This window comes from Podarcis cretensis (assembly GCF_951804945.1).
Source record: "Podarcis cretensis genome assembly, chromosome: 2".
Classification (NCBI taxonomy): domain Eukaryota; kingdom Metazoa; phylum Chordata; class Lepidosauria; order Squamata; family Lacertidae; genus Podarcis; species Podarcis cretensis.
Window position 1 is genome coordinate 7,063,777 of NC_137171.1, and position 16,546 is coordinate 7,080,322.

The 16,546-nt window shown below is 45.0% G+C and overlaps 1 protein-coding gene across 3 annotated transcripts; it reads left to right on the forward strand.

Moving 5' to 3' along the window:
- The first annotated feature begins 2,101 nt into the window (after nucleotides 1-2,101).
- On the forward strand, nucleotides 2,102-15,102 carry LOC307210639 (keratin, type II cytoskeletal cochleal-like). Of its 3 annotated transcripts, none has more exons than XM_079966680.1 (10): nucleotides 2,102-2,403; nucleotides 2,641-2,936; nucleotides 7,284-7,495; nucleotides 8,354-8,414; nucleotides 8,780-8,875; nucleotides 9,577-9,741; nucleotides 11,039-11,164; nucleotides 12,668-12,888; nucleotides 13,378-13,406; nucleotides 13,533-15,102. In XM_079966680.1, the coding sequence occupies exons 1-10, from the start codon at nucleotides 2,169-2,171 to the stop codon at nucleotides 14,129-14,131; spliced, it is 2,040 nt and encodes a 679-aa protein (XP_079822806.1). In that variant the 5' UTR covers nucleotides 2,102-2,168; the 3' UTR covers nucleotides 14,132-15,102. The 3 variants fall into 3 exon arrangements, with proteins under 3 accessions (XP_079822806.1, XP_079822807.1, XP_079822805.1); XM_079966681.1 differs by having other exon boundaries at nucleotides 2,704-2,936; XM_079966679.1 differs by having other exon boundaries at nucleotides 2,102-2,936.
- The last annotated feature ends 1,444 nt before the right edge of the window (nucleotides 15,103-16,546 follow it).

Consider the following 16,546-nt stretch of genomic DNA (forward strand, 5'->3'; position numbering starts at 1 on the left):
TTACCACATCTTTTGACAAGGAGTTCTGTAAGCTAATTACTAATTGTGTGAGAGAAAGTATTTGGCTGCCTTAATAGACTGCTTTTGGTTGGTTTCGCTTGTGTGGCCACAAGTTTGGATATTATGAAGAGGAGAAAGTTCTATCTACTCACCATGCCATGAATATTTTTCTAAACCTCTGTAATTTCAAAACAGTACTTAGCTTTTCCTCAAAACCTAGTAAAATGTGGGAACTCAGCTGGCCCCATGGAGTCACTGCCAAGATTAAAAGGGAAACAAGAAGACTCACCTTGGAAACACCATGTAACTTCCTAAATTTTTGTCTGAAGAAAAATCTTGGCTGAATTTGGAAGCTCAGGCAAAAGATCTATGGGAATTGTTGAAGGGGTTAAAACAAACATTTATTAGCATAATCTGGTGGGCAGGGGAGGTGTGCTTGACTACTTTCACTGCCAGTAAAACCCAGTGGTATTTGGGGAGCTCCTATGCAGACAGACATCTGCAGGGATTCTGTGGGAAGCCAACATAGTTTCAGTTAGATCTGCCCAATTTCTCAAGGGTTCTTGCAAATGTCTCATCCCAACCCAGCATGTCTTCAAAGAGAATTACATTCTCCAAACTGGGGTGAACCAATAAACAACAAAAGTGTCATCTCCCAATTTTTCCAGGACCGAAAGTGTCATCTCCCACCACCCCCTGCGCCAGTTCAACACTTGAGCGCTGATTCAGAAGCACTAGAAACTGGACAGTGTGCCTGTCAATCACAAACAGAAGATTTTAACTGCAAGTTGAAACCATTCCGTTGTCTCTTTAATTCATGGACAAGGAATCTGACTACACTTCCCATCATCCCTGACTACTGCCCCTGCTGGTTGATGGAAGTTGGAGTCCATCAACATCTGGAGGGTAACAGACTCCCCACCTCTACTTTAAAGGTAAAGGGATCCCTGACCATTAGGTCCAGTCGTGGCCGACTCTGGGGTTGCGGTGCTCATCTCGCTTTATTGGCCAAGGGAGCCGGCTTACAGCTTCCGGGTCATGTGGCCAGCATGACTAAGCCGCTTCTGGCGAACCAGAGCAGCACACGGAAACGCTGTTTACCTTCCTGCTGCAGCGGTACCTATTTATCTACTTGCACTTTGATGTGCTTTCGAACTGCTAGGTTGGCAGGAGCAGGGACCAAGCAACGGGAGCTCACCCCATCACGGGGATCCGAACCGCCGACCTTCTGATCGGCAAGTCCTAGGCTCTGTGGTTTAACCCACAGCACCACCTGCGTCCCGTGTCCTCTACTTTAGGTCGTGCCTATTTCAGCCAACATCCCTTTACTGCTATTAGCTAGCTCCTTGTTTCATTGGATAGATACAACTAGGTGTGTACATAACGTCCCTGACTCCCCCCCCCAAAAAAAATTCTCTCAACATTCTTATATGCCAGACGTTTTGCTTAACATAGCAACCTCCAAATGCACTTCCAGCTTTGCTTTAGGCAAAAGTCTGCTAGCAAGTCAGAGCCTTTTGGAAGTCCCCCTTCCGGAGAAATCCCATATTTTACAGAACTTTTTCTGTCCTGGGTGATTTCTGATTAAGGGGGTGCCCCTCAAATTCATTTCTGATTCCCCTTTAAGCAAAATGCTGGCGGCAACTCAGAACACAATCTCCCCCATGTCCGTCCTTCTATCTGGTTGGAGGACGGTAATCCTGGAAAAATTGCTCATTAACAATAATGGTATGTTCCCTGACATAATTAAACATAAAAAGGGATGAAGCTGCAAGTGAAACACACCTGTAAACAAGCCACTTGAAGTATTTTGCTGAAAGATAATTACACATTGAGGAAGCAGATTAATTAAAGTAAAGCACAAAGGCTGCTGAGAAGAAAGCTTGCAAGCAAAGCAAGTTTTTTTAATTTCACACTATTTCATATATGATAAGTGTTTGCTCTGGAGCAGAGGCTGCACTAAAAGGAACTTTTTCTGGCTGCTAGGCAAACCAAACCCATGCTGTTTCATTTAATTTTTTTGCACCCCATGCAGCTCTTGAGCCATATATAAGAGCGGAGCTCCTGATTTCATATCAAAGGGATTCTCTGTACTTCGTCCTCTGCTCTTCCTTCGTCCCATTGCTTCACTTATAGTACCAGCTTGCTTCATTTTTCAAAAAGCTACCATGAACATATGTGGTGGTCCTCGATATCTTGGTGGACGAAGGGGCTTCTCCTCTGTTTCTGTCACTGGTGGCCTGGGTGGTGGTCGAGGCAGCTGTGCTCCTATGTGTCAGCCAGTTGCAAGGACGCAGGGAGCTGGTGGCTACTCCAGCGTGAGCCTTAATAACTTTGGTGGTGGAGGTCGAAGGATTGCTTGTGGTCAGGGCTATGGAGGACAAATATGTGGTGGTATTGGTGGTATGGGCATGGGCATGGGTGGTCAAGGCATGGGCATGGGTGGACAAGGCATGGTTATGGGTGGTCAAGGCATGGGCATGGGTGGACAAGGCATGGTTATGGGTGGTCAAGGCATGGGCATGGGTGGACAAGGCATGGTTATGGGTGGTCAAGGCATAGGTATGGGTGGTCAAGGCATAGGTATGGGTGGTCAAGGTATAGGCATGGCTGGTCAAGGCATAGGCATGGGTGGTCAAGGCATGGGCATGGGTGGTCAAGGCATGGGCATGGGTGGTCAAGGCATGGGCATGGGTGGTCAAGGCATGGGCATGGGCGGTCAAGGGTGTCAGGGTGGCTTTGCAGGTTATGGCAGGATGGGAGGCTTGGGTGGTGGCATGCCATGCAGAGGCGAAGGGATCCGAGGTGTCTCGATGGATGAGCGCCTCTTGAAGCCACTTTCGGTTGGAGTTGATCCAGAGGAGCAGAAAGCACGGACACATGAGAAAGAGGAGATGAAGACCTTGAACAACCAGTTTGCCTGCTTCATCGATAAGGTAAGAGCTTGGCCATCCAATGGGTTTTCTCCCCAAGGCAATTTTTAAATGAAGAAAAGAGAGCCAGCGTGGTGTAGTGGCTAAAAGCAGTGGACTCATAATCTGGTGAACCGCGTTTGCTTTCCCGCTCCTCCACCTGCAGCTGCTGGGTGACCTTGGGCTTGTCACACTTCTCTGAAGTCTCCCAGCCTCACTCACCTCACAGAGTGTTTGTTGTGGGGGAAGAAGGGAAAGGAGAATGTTAGCCGCTTTGAGACTCTTTAAGGGGAGTGAAGGGACGTGGGTGGCGCTGTGGGTAAAACCTCAGCGCCTAGAACTTGCCGATCACATGGTCGGCGGTTCGAATCCCTGCGGCGGGGTGCGCTCCTGTCGTTCGGTCCCAGCACCTGCCAACCTAGCAGTTCAAAAGCACCCCCGGGTGCAAGTAGATAAATAGGGACCGCTTACCAGCAGGAAGGTAAACGGCGTTCCATGTGCTGCGCTGGCTCGCCAGATGCAGCTTGTCACACTGGCCATGTGACCCGGAGATGTCTGCGGACAGCGCTGGCTCCCGGCCTATAGAGTGAGATGAGTGCACAACCCTAGAGTCTGGCAAGACTGGCCCGTACGGGCGGGGGTACCTTTACCTTTTTACCTTAAGGGGAGTGAAAGGCGGGATATCAAGTCCAAAAGCTGCTGCTGCTTCTTCTTCATCTCCTCCTCCTCCTCCTCCTCCTCCTTTCTTCTTCATGAGGACCCCAACCTCCTTTAGTTGTAGTTCATTCCGCCTTTGCTCCTTTCCCTTTCCTCCTTTCCTTTTGGGTTTCTGCCATGGTGCTCCCTAGTCCTAGAAGTACCCTCCAATCACATCTATTTAACATTTCCTACTCACTGGTTAAAATCCTACCATGAAATCTACTTCTTAAAAGCCTTTTCTGAAACACAACTATGTATTTAGCACATATATAATCCACTTTAGGGTTTAAAGGGCCCACTGCACTATTTCAGGAAACTTTACAACAGACTTGTTATAAAGATTATGCTCCTATTGCAGATGTGTAGTTGGGGAGGAAAGCTAAGAGATAGTAGCTTGCTTAGGGCTGCATGCACAACATACATTTAAAGCGCATTCTCTTCACCCCTGGGAAGTCTCATGGGGTCTGTAGTTTGTTCAGGGTGCTGTGAATTGTAACAATGTGATGGGTAAACTACAAATCCCAGGATTATTGGTGGTTGGGGGGGGGAGAGGTATTAAATGTATGGTGTGTACACAGCCTAAAAGACAACATTTGAGCCATGAGGTTCTTGGTTCAAAGTTCTCCTCCTAATTTGCTAAAGTAGCCCTCCAATGCTTTCCATTTGCTCCGTTTTCCTGACATGCCACTTTGTATGTCAAATCCAACACAGATTTGGTTCCCTCCATCCTGCTTTGTTTTGTCCATCTTACATCAGTTGTAAAAACCTCTGGTTCTTCGGGGAGCTTCTCATTCCAGTTTCAACTCATGGAGTGAAGAAATGAAATGGCATTGTTTTTCCAGGAAAATGTATTTGGCCTCATTTTGGACAAACTGGATAGACTATATTTTCCTGTAAAAATGTTGCAAGTATCATAGAGGAAAGGCAACTGGTTATTATTATTTTTAAACACACATACACAAATTGCCTTGGGCGAGATTGGAAGGTAGAGTGAAAATGCAAACGTAAGTTGCAAGGCCTGTTTGAAAAAAATATTACTTGCAACAAAACTCATTTTGGTTTTGTACTCACACAGTTACTAAGACTTCTGGGTAGTAGAAGAAACTTCAGATTGCATACAAGTAAAATGATATCCTGAATCACTGCAACCTGGTTTGTTGCAGGGTAGTTTAAGAGAACTTCCATCCAGGAAATAAATGCATAGCATTTAATATTACAGAATTGCAGACTGGTTGCATTAGATTCAGGAGACTATTTCCAGCACAGGAGAAAAAGAAATGGGAGGTTATAAAGCTACTAGTTTCTCCTTCATCCTTCAGATTATTTTTAGCTAACAACTCTCACCCCTTTTCTTTTTCTTGTCTGCTGGAAATACATTGAATGCTGCATTCTTATTTTCTGCATGGAAAATAAGTTCCCTGAAATACTAAACATTTGAATTCCAATTCATTTGTTACTTAGGGATAAAAGGGTGCTTATGAACCAGTCCCATACCCACAAGAACGTTCCTTCATTCAAACAAGCACCAGGGAGCTTTGTATCATGGGAATCAGTTTATAGTATGTTTCTGAACCGTTATATCTAACACCATGAGAACCTCTGGAAAAGGTGGGAGTGTCTTATCTTTGGTGCCCACCCCAAGTGAATTAAGAGCATTGAAGAACCTTCTAGAACAGAGATGTCATTGGATTCCAACTCCTATCAGCCCCAGACAGCATGTTCAAAAAAGACCTTCCAAATGTCCCTATATTCCAGGGGTGCCCCTGATTAGAGATGCCCTCCCAGTTTCTGATTTGATCCTGGAATGTCCCAATTTTCCTTAGGATGCCCCTATTTTCATTGGAGAAATGTTGGAGGCTGTGGTAGGATGTCCCTAATTTAACTGGAGAAATGTAGAAGGTATAGTGTTATCCAACCCCTGAGCCGTCTGAAGGCAATGCTGTATAGGGAAGTTTTTATTTAATGTTTAATGTTTTGCTATGTTTTTATGCATGTTGGAAGCTGCTCAGAGTAGCTAGGGCAACCCAATAAGACGTGTGGGGTATAAATAGTAAATGTATCATTATGTAATGGGACATCCTTATTTTCATTGGATAAATGTTGGAGGGTATGTCAAAGGTCAGGGAAGATGGGAGCTTTAGTCCACCAATATCTGGAGGGCCACAGGTCCCCCATGCCCGATATCAACTTCTCACTTGAACGACTCATTCATAGCTCAGCCAGTACAGCATTTGACTTTTTATCTCAGGGTCTTGGATTTGAGCCCCACATTGGGCAAAAGATTCCTAAATTCAGGGGGTTGGACTAGATGACCCCCTGCAGTCCCTTCCAACTCTGCAATTCTCTCATTCTATGATTCTATAATTCCCAGTAGGGAGTGGGTGACTATCTTGCTCAACACATAAGTTAATTGGCAATAAAGGTTTGTTTGTACTTAGTTTTGAGGTCTATGACTAAACTGCACTGAAGTATTATTAAAAGAGGGTTTGTTTGTTTTGTTTTTTAAAAAAACACAATGCAAAATGAGGTGGTAGACCAAGGTGACAGAATGCAGGATGTTACCTCTTCAGACCATGGGTGGTGCTGGGTGGCAACGTTTGTAGCATGTAACCCCTTCATTCATTTGGGTTGGTCAGTTGGTAGAGATAAGTCACCATTGACTGTTCGCATCGCACCACCCCCAAACTTGCGCAAACCCTATTCCTGATTTGGCTACTAAATTCTTGAAACCCATTGTCTGACAATCTGCATTTCATTATCTCAAACACAGGATTTTCTGATAAGCAGTACAAGGAGTCTAGAGGGATTACTATCTGTTTAATTTTGTTCTCCATCCCCCTTAACCATCCTGATTATTGGTATTCAGCTAATATGGCCGCAACAAGAATATTAGGTCCATATCTGTAATGCAGCCACAGCTAAAAGTTAAATGTTAGGAACGAAACTTTTGTTTCTAAAAGTATTTGGCTTGTTTCTGGACATATTTCTGGACATAAATCAGCATAGGGGACACAATTTGATACACCAAAGAATTTTTGGAAGAAAACTGAAGTCTTTCAGTAGCCTGGTTGAAGGCATTTAACCAAACTAGGGTAACATATAGTAAGCTACTGAGCTGTAGCCTACCCATAAGATTTTAGGCCTTGCAATTTGATCTGCACAGGGGCGAGGTTTCATTTTGGATTGTTGCTGGAAAAGCATGAGCAAGAAAGTGTGTTCTCACCTCTGAATTGTGCTATGTAATGCACAGCAAGAAATTAGGCCTTGTTGGGAGACCTGCCAGAGTGGGAAGTATAATTGGAAGGCAGTGGAAGACAGGAGTGCCTGGCGTGCACTGGTCCATGGGGTCAGAAAGAGTCAGAAGAAGAAGAAGAGTTTGGATTTGGTATCCTGCTTTATCTCTACCTGAAGGAGTCTCAAAGCGGCTAACATTCTCCTTTCCCTTCCTCCTTTCCTCCCTCACAACAAACACTCTGTGAGGTGAGTGGGGCTGAGAGACTTCAAAGAAGTGTGACTAGCCCAAGGTCACCCAGCAGCTGCATGTGGAGGAGCAGGGAAGCGAACCTGGTTCACCAGATTACGAGTCTACCACTCTTAACCACTACACCACACTGGCTCTCAGACAATACTAAATGGCTAAACAACTAAATAACAACAACATGTTCCTTTCAGGTCCGATCCCTGGAGCAGCAGAATAAGGTGCTTGCCACCAAGTGGGAGCTTCTGCACCAGTGTGTCCAACCTGCAAGGAAGAACCTGGAAGGCTACTACGAGAATTTCCTGGCCACACTTAAGAAGCAGCTAGAATGCCTCTTGAGTGAGAGACAGAAACTTCAACATGAACAGAAGAACATGCAGGAACTGGTAGAGGACTACAGGTCAAAGTAAGTAAACTCATTCACTAGGGTGTGGCGTGCCGCACTGGTGCGTCAGGAGACAATGGCAAGTGTGGCGGGAAAGTGTGGTGGGAAAATTCAAGGACAATCAAAAAAGCATTTAAACATTTCAGTGCAGTATAATGTAGTACAGGCATGTCCAACAGGTCGATCGCGATCTACTGGCTGATCACGGTGCTCCCCTGGTCGATTATGGTTGATCCGTGGACCCCCAGCAATGTACCCCCCCCAAAAAATGCACCCCCTCTGATGTAATGTACACCCCCCCGACAATGGGTCAGGCGTCCAGTTGTCTTATACTATGAGTAGATCACAGTCTCTTGAGAGTTGGATGTGCCTGGTGTAGTATAATTTTATTTTATTTTTATTTCTTTGCAGAATATAGATAGATATCAAGCACTGCTAGGAGTTGTTTTGTTTTCTAATGTGTTTCTCATCAATAAAATTTGGTGTGGCACGATCAATTTTTTATTCTGAAAATCTGGCCCTTAGAAAAAGGTTTGAGAACCACTGCACTAGATGAAAGTTTTGCAGCCTGCCTAACTCCTCACCCAGGAGTAGAGGGGCCATTTTAATTCTTCTTCTTCTTCTTCTTTTGGAAAAAAAAAGTTTCTATTCCAATTTCCCCTTCTACACATTGGGATAAAGCCAACTAAGTCACACTCAGAGTAGCCCCATTGAAATCAATGGACTTAATTTATTTCAGATAAACCTTGCTGACCCCTTCCTTAGTGTAAACACTCCTTTCTTGGGTCCCACTGATGGTTCTTGCAAAGCAGGTTTTCTGTTAAATTCTTCCAACAGTAAGAGCAAACCCTAAGTGTTTTCCCCTTCTCTCCAAAACAGATATGAAGAGGAAGTCAATAGGCGCACATCAGCAGAAAATGAATTTGTGGTGCTCAAAAAGGTAAGAAATTGTGGCCTGGAAAATATTAATTACATACATACAGTCTAATTACTATGGGGCACCTGGAACTGTGCATGTGATACCTTGTCCACAAACCTACCCTGTATGTACCTCAGTTAAAGCAGATACTCTGTCTGTACACACAGACTCTGTCTGTACACACACAGCAGGAAACGATGCCTGGAGGTGTTTCTGCTTTCTGGAATCATGCAAATGCCAATTCCAAGATAGAAAGAACATAATTATTTTTAGCTTTATTAAATTCAATTCTACCAGTCCTTCCTTCCTTCCTTCCTTCCTTCCTTCCTTCCTTCCTTCCTTCCTTCCTTTCATGTTTTTTTTGTGTGTTTTCCTTCTCTCTACAGGATGTTGACAGCGTATTCCTCACCAAGGAAGAACTAGAATCCAAAGTAGATGTGTTGGCACAAGAGTTGGAAGTCCTGAGATGTGTCTTTGCAGAGGTACGATTTAATATGAACCATGTGGGAAGCTTATCCCTCAAGAAATAGGAACTTATTACTTGGACATCTTATACAAAATGGGATTTAGGTCTGCTTGGTCACCCCCCCACAACTGCTACACAGGCCCACTGAAGGTGCCTGAGGCAAGCCACCATGTCAGACTCAGTTCAGTTTCCCCAAATGTAAAATGGGAGTCACAAAGTCCCATGACATTATTCACCTCTGTGGAATTTCCTGGTTGGAGCTTTGTAAGGAACAACCGAAGGGAAGAGGAAACTCTTGTTTATGTGAAGAGCTATATACTGTATGCATCGGAGCTTGAGCCACATTGCAGATAAGATGGTAGAAATGAAAACAAAAACAGGAAAAGGGGCATATTTATTTGAATAGATGGAGGTTGCATCCTGCAAATTCAGTTTATTCCCACCATACTCAATGGGAATGTCTCCATTTGCCTAAATGTTTACATTTTAATATTGGGTAGAAGTTATTCCCTACAAATGTATCTCCGAAGACAGCTTGGGAGCATCTGCTGTTATTGCGATCCAGCACATTTTTACAGAATTTGTCTTAATAAGAGCAGTTTGAAAAGCCCAGTAAGTAGTCCAACTCATTTGTTTGTCCAAATTAGGAGCATGATGTTTAAAAGGGAAAGGTTAGGCATGTGCAATCTTACAGAGAGACCATTTCATGTTCTGCAGGAGTTGGCTCAGTTCGACCACCAGATTGGTGACACCTCGGTGGTTCTGAAAATGGACAACACACGAGACTTGGACATGGACCTCATCCTTAAAAACGTAGAAGCCTGGTATCAGAATATTGCTCATACCAGCAAACAAGAAGCTGAAGCTTTTTACCACAACAAGGTGAGTCAGAGTACAAGAATTAATCCCCATTTAGGGATCTCTGCACATGATCAGTATTTAGCGCAACAAGAATACAGCTGCCCCTTTATTCATACTATTATGTATGGTCACGGTGCCATTTCAGCCCAAGGAACCATTATGATGTTGGAATGTGCAGCTTGGAATGTGGCTACACAAGTGCTTGACTTGAACATCAGCAGTTAGGCAGCAAGGCAGAGGCTCTGCTTTCATGTACCAGACTGAAGATTGTTCAGCAGCCATGATCTCTCCACCCTGCAGCAAACCTATTGACTCTGAAGTATATGCTGATTTTTAAAATAGTTGGTTATGGAGTTGATGGTGACTGAAACTATTGTGGAAGATCGTTTAGAGATCTATGTGCACAATGTAGATCAGGGGTCGGCAGCCTAAGGTCCATGGCTGGAAGCAGCCCACGGAGGCCATTTAACCGGCCCACGAGCCACCCCTGAACCAAGCTGCCCGCTCGGCGAGTAACCGTACGCTGCGCTTAACCGGCACAGCGTGGCATGGGGACTCTCTTCCGTGGCTCCGGAAATCACTTCTGTGCATGCCCAGATGCAGGAAATCGTGTCTGCGCATGTCCTCAGTGCCGGAAATTGCTTCTGCGCATGCCCAGGTGCCAGAAATTGCTTCTGCACAGGCATGATTTTCAGTGCCTGGGCATGCGCAGAAGCGATTTCCGGCACTGAGGACATGCACAGACACGATTTTTGGCATCATGCTACGCCGGCCCGGCCCACGGAAGATCTCCATGGGAGTGATCTGGCCCAGGCCTGGTAAGTCTTGCCGACCCCCTGCTCTAGATAGTGGTCCTTTGCTCTAGGTCAAAACTAGAGGCATTTTGGCCACACATATACACACACAAGTTGTAACATAATGCAGCCTAGAATTAAAGTGTGATGCTAATAAAGCACAAGGACCTTGGGCTGTGCAATGGAATTTCCCTCCATCTCCTCTCCCTGTGCCCCACTCCACACCACACTAAATCCGCTCTGGAGGTTCCCCCAGGCCTCCAGATCAGATTTTGGGAGAGTGCAAGAGCATGCAGGGAGAGGGACAGGAAGTTCGGTTGTACAAGCAGAAATTCTTGTACTGGTGGAAGTAATTAACTGGATACCCCATTGTGTATATATAAATAAAAATGTGCATGTTTCAGTAAGTGCACAGTTATCGGCCTTTTTCAGCAAATGCATTATAGGAGATAAAGCACTGGTTTCTTCAGCAGCTATTCAGGTGGTGCTGATTCCCAGGAATAACTGTGTTTTCCTTGCACTAGATTGCAGAAATGCAGAACCATCGGGGCAAATTCAACGAAGAGCTTAAATGCAACCAGCATGAGATCACAGAGCTGAACAGAGTGATCCAGAGGCTGCATAGCGATACTGACAATGCAAAGAAGCAGGTAGAGCAAGTCTTGTTTTAGCCACTTGTCTCAGCAGATGAACTTGTCTTCCTGTAACAGCAATGGTGCAGATCGCAAGCTACCCATAGACACAGGCCTAATACAGTAGTTCCCCAACTGTGAGAATGGTGGGAGGGTTTGCTGCAAGAAAGAACCCAGATATAGCAACATTCTTTCCTTCCTTCCTTCCTTCCTTCCTTCCTTCCTTCCTTCCTTCCTTCCTTCCTTCCTGTTGCCTCTGCTGGGAATGATTTTGCTTTGCCCCGTATTGGATACAATAAGATCATTTGATTATTACTGATGCAGAGGAGGTGCAGATTGACCAGCTCTCAAAAAAGTTGTGTGGTGTGAGGCTGCATAGCAATAGTGGAACATTTGCCTTGCATGCAGCAGCTCCTAGGTTCAATCCCCTGAATATCCAGGCAGGGCTGAAAAATGTTCCTGTCTTCATTGCCACTGACCATCACCAGTAGACCATACTGAGCTAGATGGAGCAATAGTCTGACTTGGTATAAGGCATGCCCAATGGACTCTTCTGGTGGCTTTGATCTTTTGGTCATAAGGCATCAGATACTGCCAACTACTAAATGCTAGCACATGGCAACTATCAAAGATGGTTACATCTGAAATGCCCATTGCAAATGAACTATTAAATATCTAAACCCCGTCACATGTTAGCCATTCAGATACTGTAAATTTCCAATGACTGAAATCAAATCTCAAAGTTAAATCTCCAAGATATATAGTCGTACCTTGGATCTCAAATGGCTTAGTTGCCGAACATTTTTGCTCCCAAACAACTGGAAACCAGAAGTGAGTGTTCCGGTTTTCAAACTTTTTTTGGAAGCTGAATGTCCAGCGGGGCTTACGCAGCTTCTGATTGGCTTCAGGAGCTTCCTGCAGCCAATCAGAAGCTGCGCTTTGGTTTCTGAACATTTTGGAAGTCGAACGGACTTCTGGAATGGATTCTGTTTGACTTCCAAGGTATGACTGTAAACCACGTATCATTGGGTGTCAACATTACAGATTGTCTAATAATATGATATATGAGTGTTCAGGGGATATTTGAAGAATATATACTAAAGAGAATTCAGAAAGCCATCTCAACCATATCCATGACTAACCATTGAAAAGGATGATGGGAAAAGCCCTTGAGAAAAATCACATAGCCCTTTCCTATTCTTTGCAGTGGCAAGGTCTGTAAAAGACAAGTTGCAGCAGCAGAGAGGAAAGCCAGTGCTTGCATTTACTACTTCAGGGGTAGGGAAACAGTGGCCCTCTTGATGTTGTTGGACTTCACCACCCCTGACCATTGGCTATGGTGGCTGAGCCTGGTGAGATTTGGAGTCCAACAATGTCTGAAGGGCCGCAGGTTCCCTATCCCTGCCCTCACTCATCAGCACTGCAAGAAGCCACAGGGATCCCATTTCCTTCTGCTTTTAGCTTTATCTTGAGTATTTTCCCGACAGAACCATTAATTTTTATTCTTTTCCCCATTCCCAGGTTGCAAGCCTGCAGTCAGCTATCTGTGATGCTGAGCAGCGTGGTGACATTGCCCTAAAAGATGCACGGAGCAAGCATGTTGAACTGCAGACAGCCTACCAGCAGGCCAAAGATAAATTAGCTTGCTTGCTTCGTGATTATCAAGAGCTGCTAAACACCAAGCTGGCTTTGGATATTGAGATTGCTACTTATAAAGCAATGTTGGAAGGAGAGGAGAACAGGTGGGGTGCCATTTTGAATATATACATATAATTGAATGGATATGTTTTTTGGGTTTTAGCTACCATTTGCCCCAGGCAGCATGGGCAATGATTATGGAGGTTGGAAGTTTCAGACCCACAGCATATGGAGGACCATAAGTAGGGATATGGGAAAAGCTTGATTCAGGTCACATTCAAAGTTGCATCTGCCAATTTTCCACCTTCAGAAACAGTGCGTACGGAATCACAGCCATCCTGCAAAATTCACACTTCACTGGCTTTTTATCAGCCAAGTAATCAGCGCAAAAATGCACATATTGAGGTAAAGTGTGCATGAAAAGGCATATAGACTGGGGAAAGGGGCCCTCTGTTAGATTCCCCACCACCAAGACTCGCTCCCGGCATCCTCCTTTTTCATCTTCAAAATATGGCAATCGTACAAAAATTCCGTATGTAAGCCACCTTCAGTTGTAAAATAATTAATGCATTTTGTTTCTCTGTTCCTAACAGGATATGTGCAGGGAACCCTGTCAGCGTTGGTGAGTATATTCAACATTCACCTCGTCAAAAGAATATTAATATCAACAGCTTGTTTGCTTGTTTGTTTGGATTTGTAAATCTATCAGCAAAATAACTGAACCTGTTTTCTTGGTCTTCCTTCACAGCTATGGTGAGTGGCGGCTTCCCGGTTGGCGAATGTGCACCTGGAGCTGGAATGGCCTTTGGAGCTGCTGTAGGAAGAGGCGTAGAACATGGAGTTGGTGCCTACGGCGGCGTTGGGGACGGGTTTAGCACTGGAAGTGCAGGATGCGTCCACACAATGGGTTCCCGAACTGCAGCTGGCTCAGTAGGCAGAGCGGCCGGTGTTGGTTATGGGATTGGACATAGCGCTGGAGTAGGAGCTGGAGGAGGGTTCAGTTCCAGAAGCGGAGGCTACGCTTCGAGCATTACTACCACTAAGCACGAGGTGACCTCTGGGGGTGGCAGGCACAGCTCAGGCATTTCTACAGAAGGGAGTTGTGGGGGTGGGCACCACGGTGGGATCCACCACGCAGTTGGGGGAGCCGGAGGAATTAGCTCCTCTGGAAGTGGGGGCTATGGGGTTGGAGTGCAGAACTTGGCTGCTGGGGGGGCTTATGGCACCGGGTCTGGTGGAGGCATGCTATCAGCTATACATGGCGGTTCTCGAGGGGACTGCACCACCGGTGTTAGAAATGTGCATGTAACATCCGTCAGTTCTTCATCCAGAAAATGCCTCCACTGAAACCCAGCTGTTGGGAAGGAATGAAGCCCGCCTGTAGACAGCTGCACGAATCATTCAATTTGTGGCCAGTGGCAGCCATGTGCTAAAGTAACAGCCCTGCCCAACATACGATCTCTAGCAGAGAAGTTTCTGATTTCTTGTGGATTGCTGTAGCTTGAGTTCAATGGCTCGGTAGCTATCTTTGGGAATTATTTTGGCTATGCAAGCAATCTCCCTCCATGGTTTCTCCTTTTCCCCTTTTTCACCCCCTGGGTTTTCTTGCACAGGCTAAATTAGGACTCACTACATTTGGATTCAGAAATCCCCCCCCCTCCTCGTTCTAGCAAAGCATTTCAGAAGGGGAAGCAATGGCTTCACTGTCCGATATGAGATTGCAAAGTAGCATTTATCTTTCCAGTTGCATTGCGCAGGAATGACATTTAGCTATATGCATATTTTACTCAGTTGGTTTTTGTTAACCCCGCTTTGCGTGTATGCTCTCATCATACCAGAACACTCCCTTTGATATAAATTACAGTATTGTTGCAACTACACCTGCAACAGATGTGGGTGCTTTGAGGTCAAATTAATCCAAAATTGTTAGCAGCCAAATTTGAGGGTTGGGGGAAGTGACAGCGTGTGGTGTGTTTACCTGCAGTTAACTTGTGCATCAGTACCCTGGTTTTGGTGACAAGAACTGCGTTTCAACCTTCCTAAAAGCTGTTTATGGAATTCAAAAAATAATAATCAAGAAATCTTCAGAATTATTCTGTTAAATTCTGTTTCAGCTCTACTTGCAATAAAAATTAGTAACAATTAAGCACTTTTATATGTTTTTCCCACACTTCAATGCATGCATTGCTATTTCGTTTAAAGACTGGTTCAAAACATCTTGTGCTGTCTGTATCTACACAGTTGTAACATCACTGCCTACACTTTGCTTCTTGTCAAGAACTCCAAACCCTCGTCTGCATTTTAAATAAACTGCATGCATGCACCTGGCTTCCGTCTTACATAAGTGTTTTCCATTCTCCCCTCTCTCTGAGAAAACAACAATATGCAACTAAACTTATATACAGTGGTGCCTCGCAAGACGAAATTAATCCGTTCTGCGAGTCTCTTCGTCTAGCGGTTTTTTCGTCTTGCAAAGCAAGCCCATTGACGGCTTAGCGGATTAGCGCTATTAGCGGCTTAGCAGCTTTTAGCAGCTTAGCAGCTTAGTGGATCAGCTGATAAGCGGCTTAGCGGCTTAGAAAAAGGGGGGGGGGGAGGAAAAAAAACCCGCAGGAACTCGCAAGACATTTTCGTCTTGCGAAGCAAGCCCATAGGGAAATTCGTTTTGCGAAGCACCTCCAAAACGGAAAACCCTTTCATCTAGCGGGTTTTCCATCTTGCGAGGTGTTCGTCTTGCGGGGCACCACTGTATGCTAATACAGGCCCTCTCTTGAGACAGGTATTTTGCTGCAATGTGCTTTGAAACACTTTATTGATGCAATAATAGTTCATCATTGGTGGATTTATTCTGCTTCAATTAGTCTTTTTTGCAATGCTTCACCAATGCTACCACACAACTGCTATTTACAGGAGCTACAGTGCTACAGGGACGCGGGTGGTGCTGTTGTCTAAACCACTGAGCCTTGGGCTTGCTGATTGGAAGGTCAGCAGTTTGAATCCCCTCGATGGGGTGAGCTCCCGTTGCTCGGTCCCAGCTCCTGCCAACCTAGCAGTTCAAAAGCACACCAAAAAGTGCAAGTAGATAAATAGGTACCACTCCAGCGGGAAGGTAAATGGCATTTCCGTGCACTGCTCTGGTTTCACCAGAAGTGGCTTAGCCATGCTGGCCACATGACCCGGAAAAACTGTCTGCAGACAAAGGTTGGCTCCCTCGGCCAGTAAAGCAAGATGAGCACTGGAACCCCAGAGTTGTTTGTGACTGGACTTAACTGTCAGGGATCCTTTACCTTTTTTTTTTACAGTGCAACAAAATGGAGACAAAAATAAACTGGAACAGGATTTCAGCAGGAAGTAATGGGATAGGCACACATTAGAAATGGAGCAATATGGCCACTCCAGAACTTTTGCAGCAGCAGCAGCAAGTAATATCAAAAGTGGGGTCACCCATGACCAACCCAATAGCATCATGAGCTCAAATAATCAAAAATGAACAATGAAAAGGGTGTCTGGAAAGTCCATAGTTGCTTGGATGAGGCCTGGTCTACAAATACAGAAGAATTAGCTTGACTTGAGATGGTAAAATCCTACCCAATAGTTTAGTGGGGTGGAGGCAAAGATCCTAAATTCTGAGGCTGCTTTGGGAGAAATACTGGGATACAAACTGAATACATATGGGAAAAGGTTGGCCAAAAGAATTGTCAGTGGGTTTGCTGTTTGTCTGTGAAATATTCTTAAACTTCATAACGAAAACCCAATAGGTGT

What these genes read in the sequence shown, in the direction of transcription:
- LOC307210639 (XM_079966679.1), top strand. Translation starts at nt 2,169, where the DNA reads ATGAACATATGTGGTGGTCCTCGATATCTTGGTGGACGAAGGGGCTTC. An exon ending in AAGCTTTTTACCACAACAAG is followed by an intron (nt 9,742 to 11,038) that starts GTGAGTCAGAGT and finishes TCCTTGCACTAG; the next exon opens with ATTGCAGAAATGCAGAACCA. An exon ending in TTGGAAGGAGAGGAGAACAG is followed by an intron (nt 12,889 to 13,377) that starts GTGGGGTGCCAT and finishes TGTTCCTAACAG; the next exon opens with GATATGTGCAGGGAACCCTG.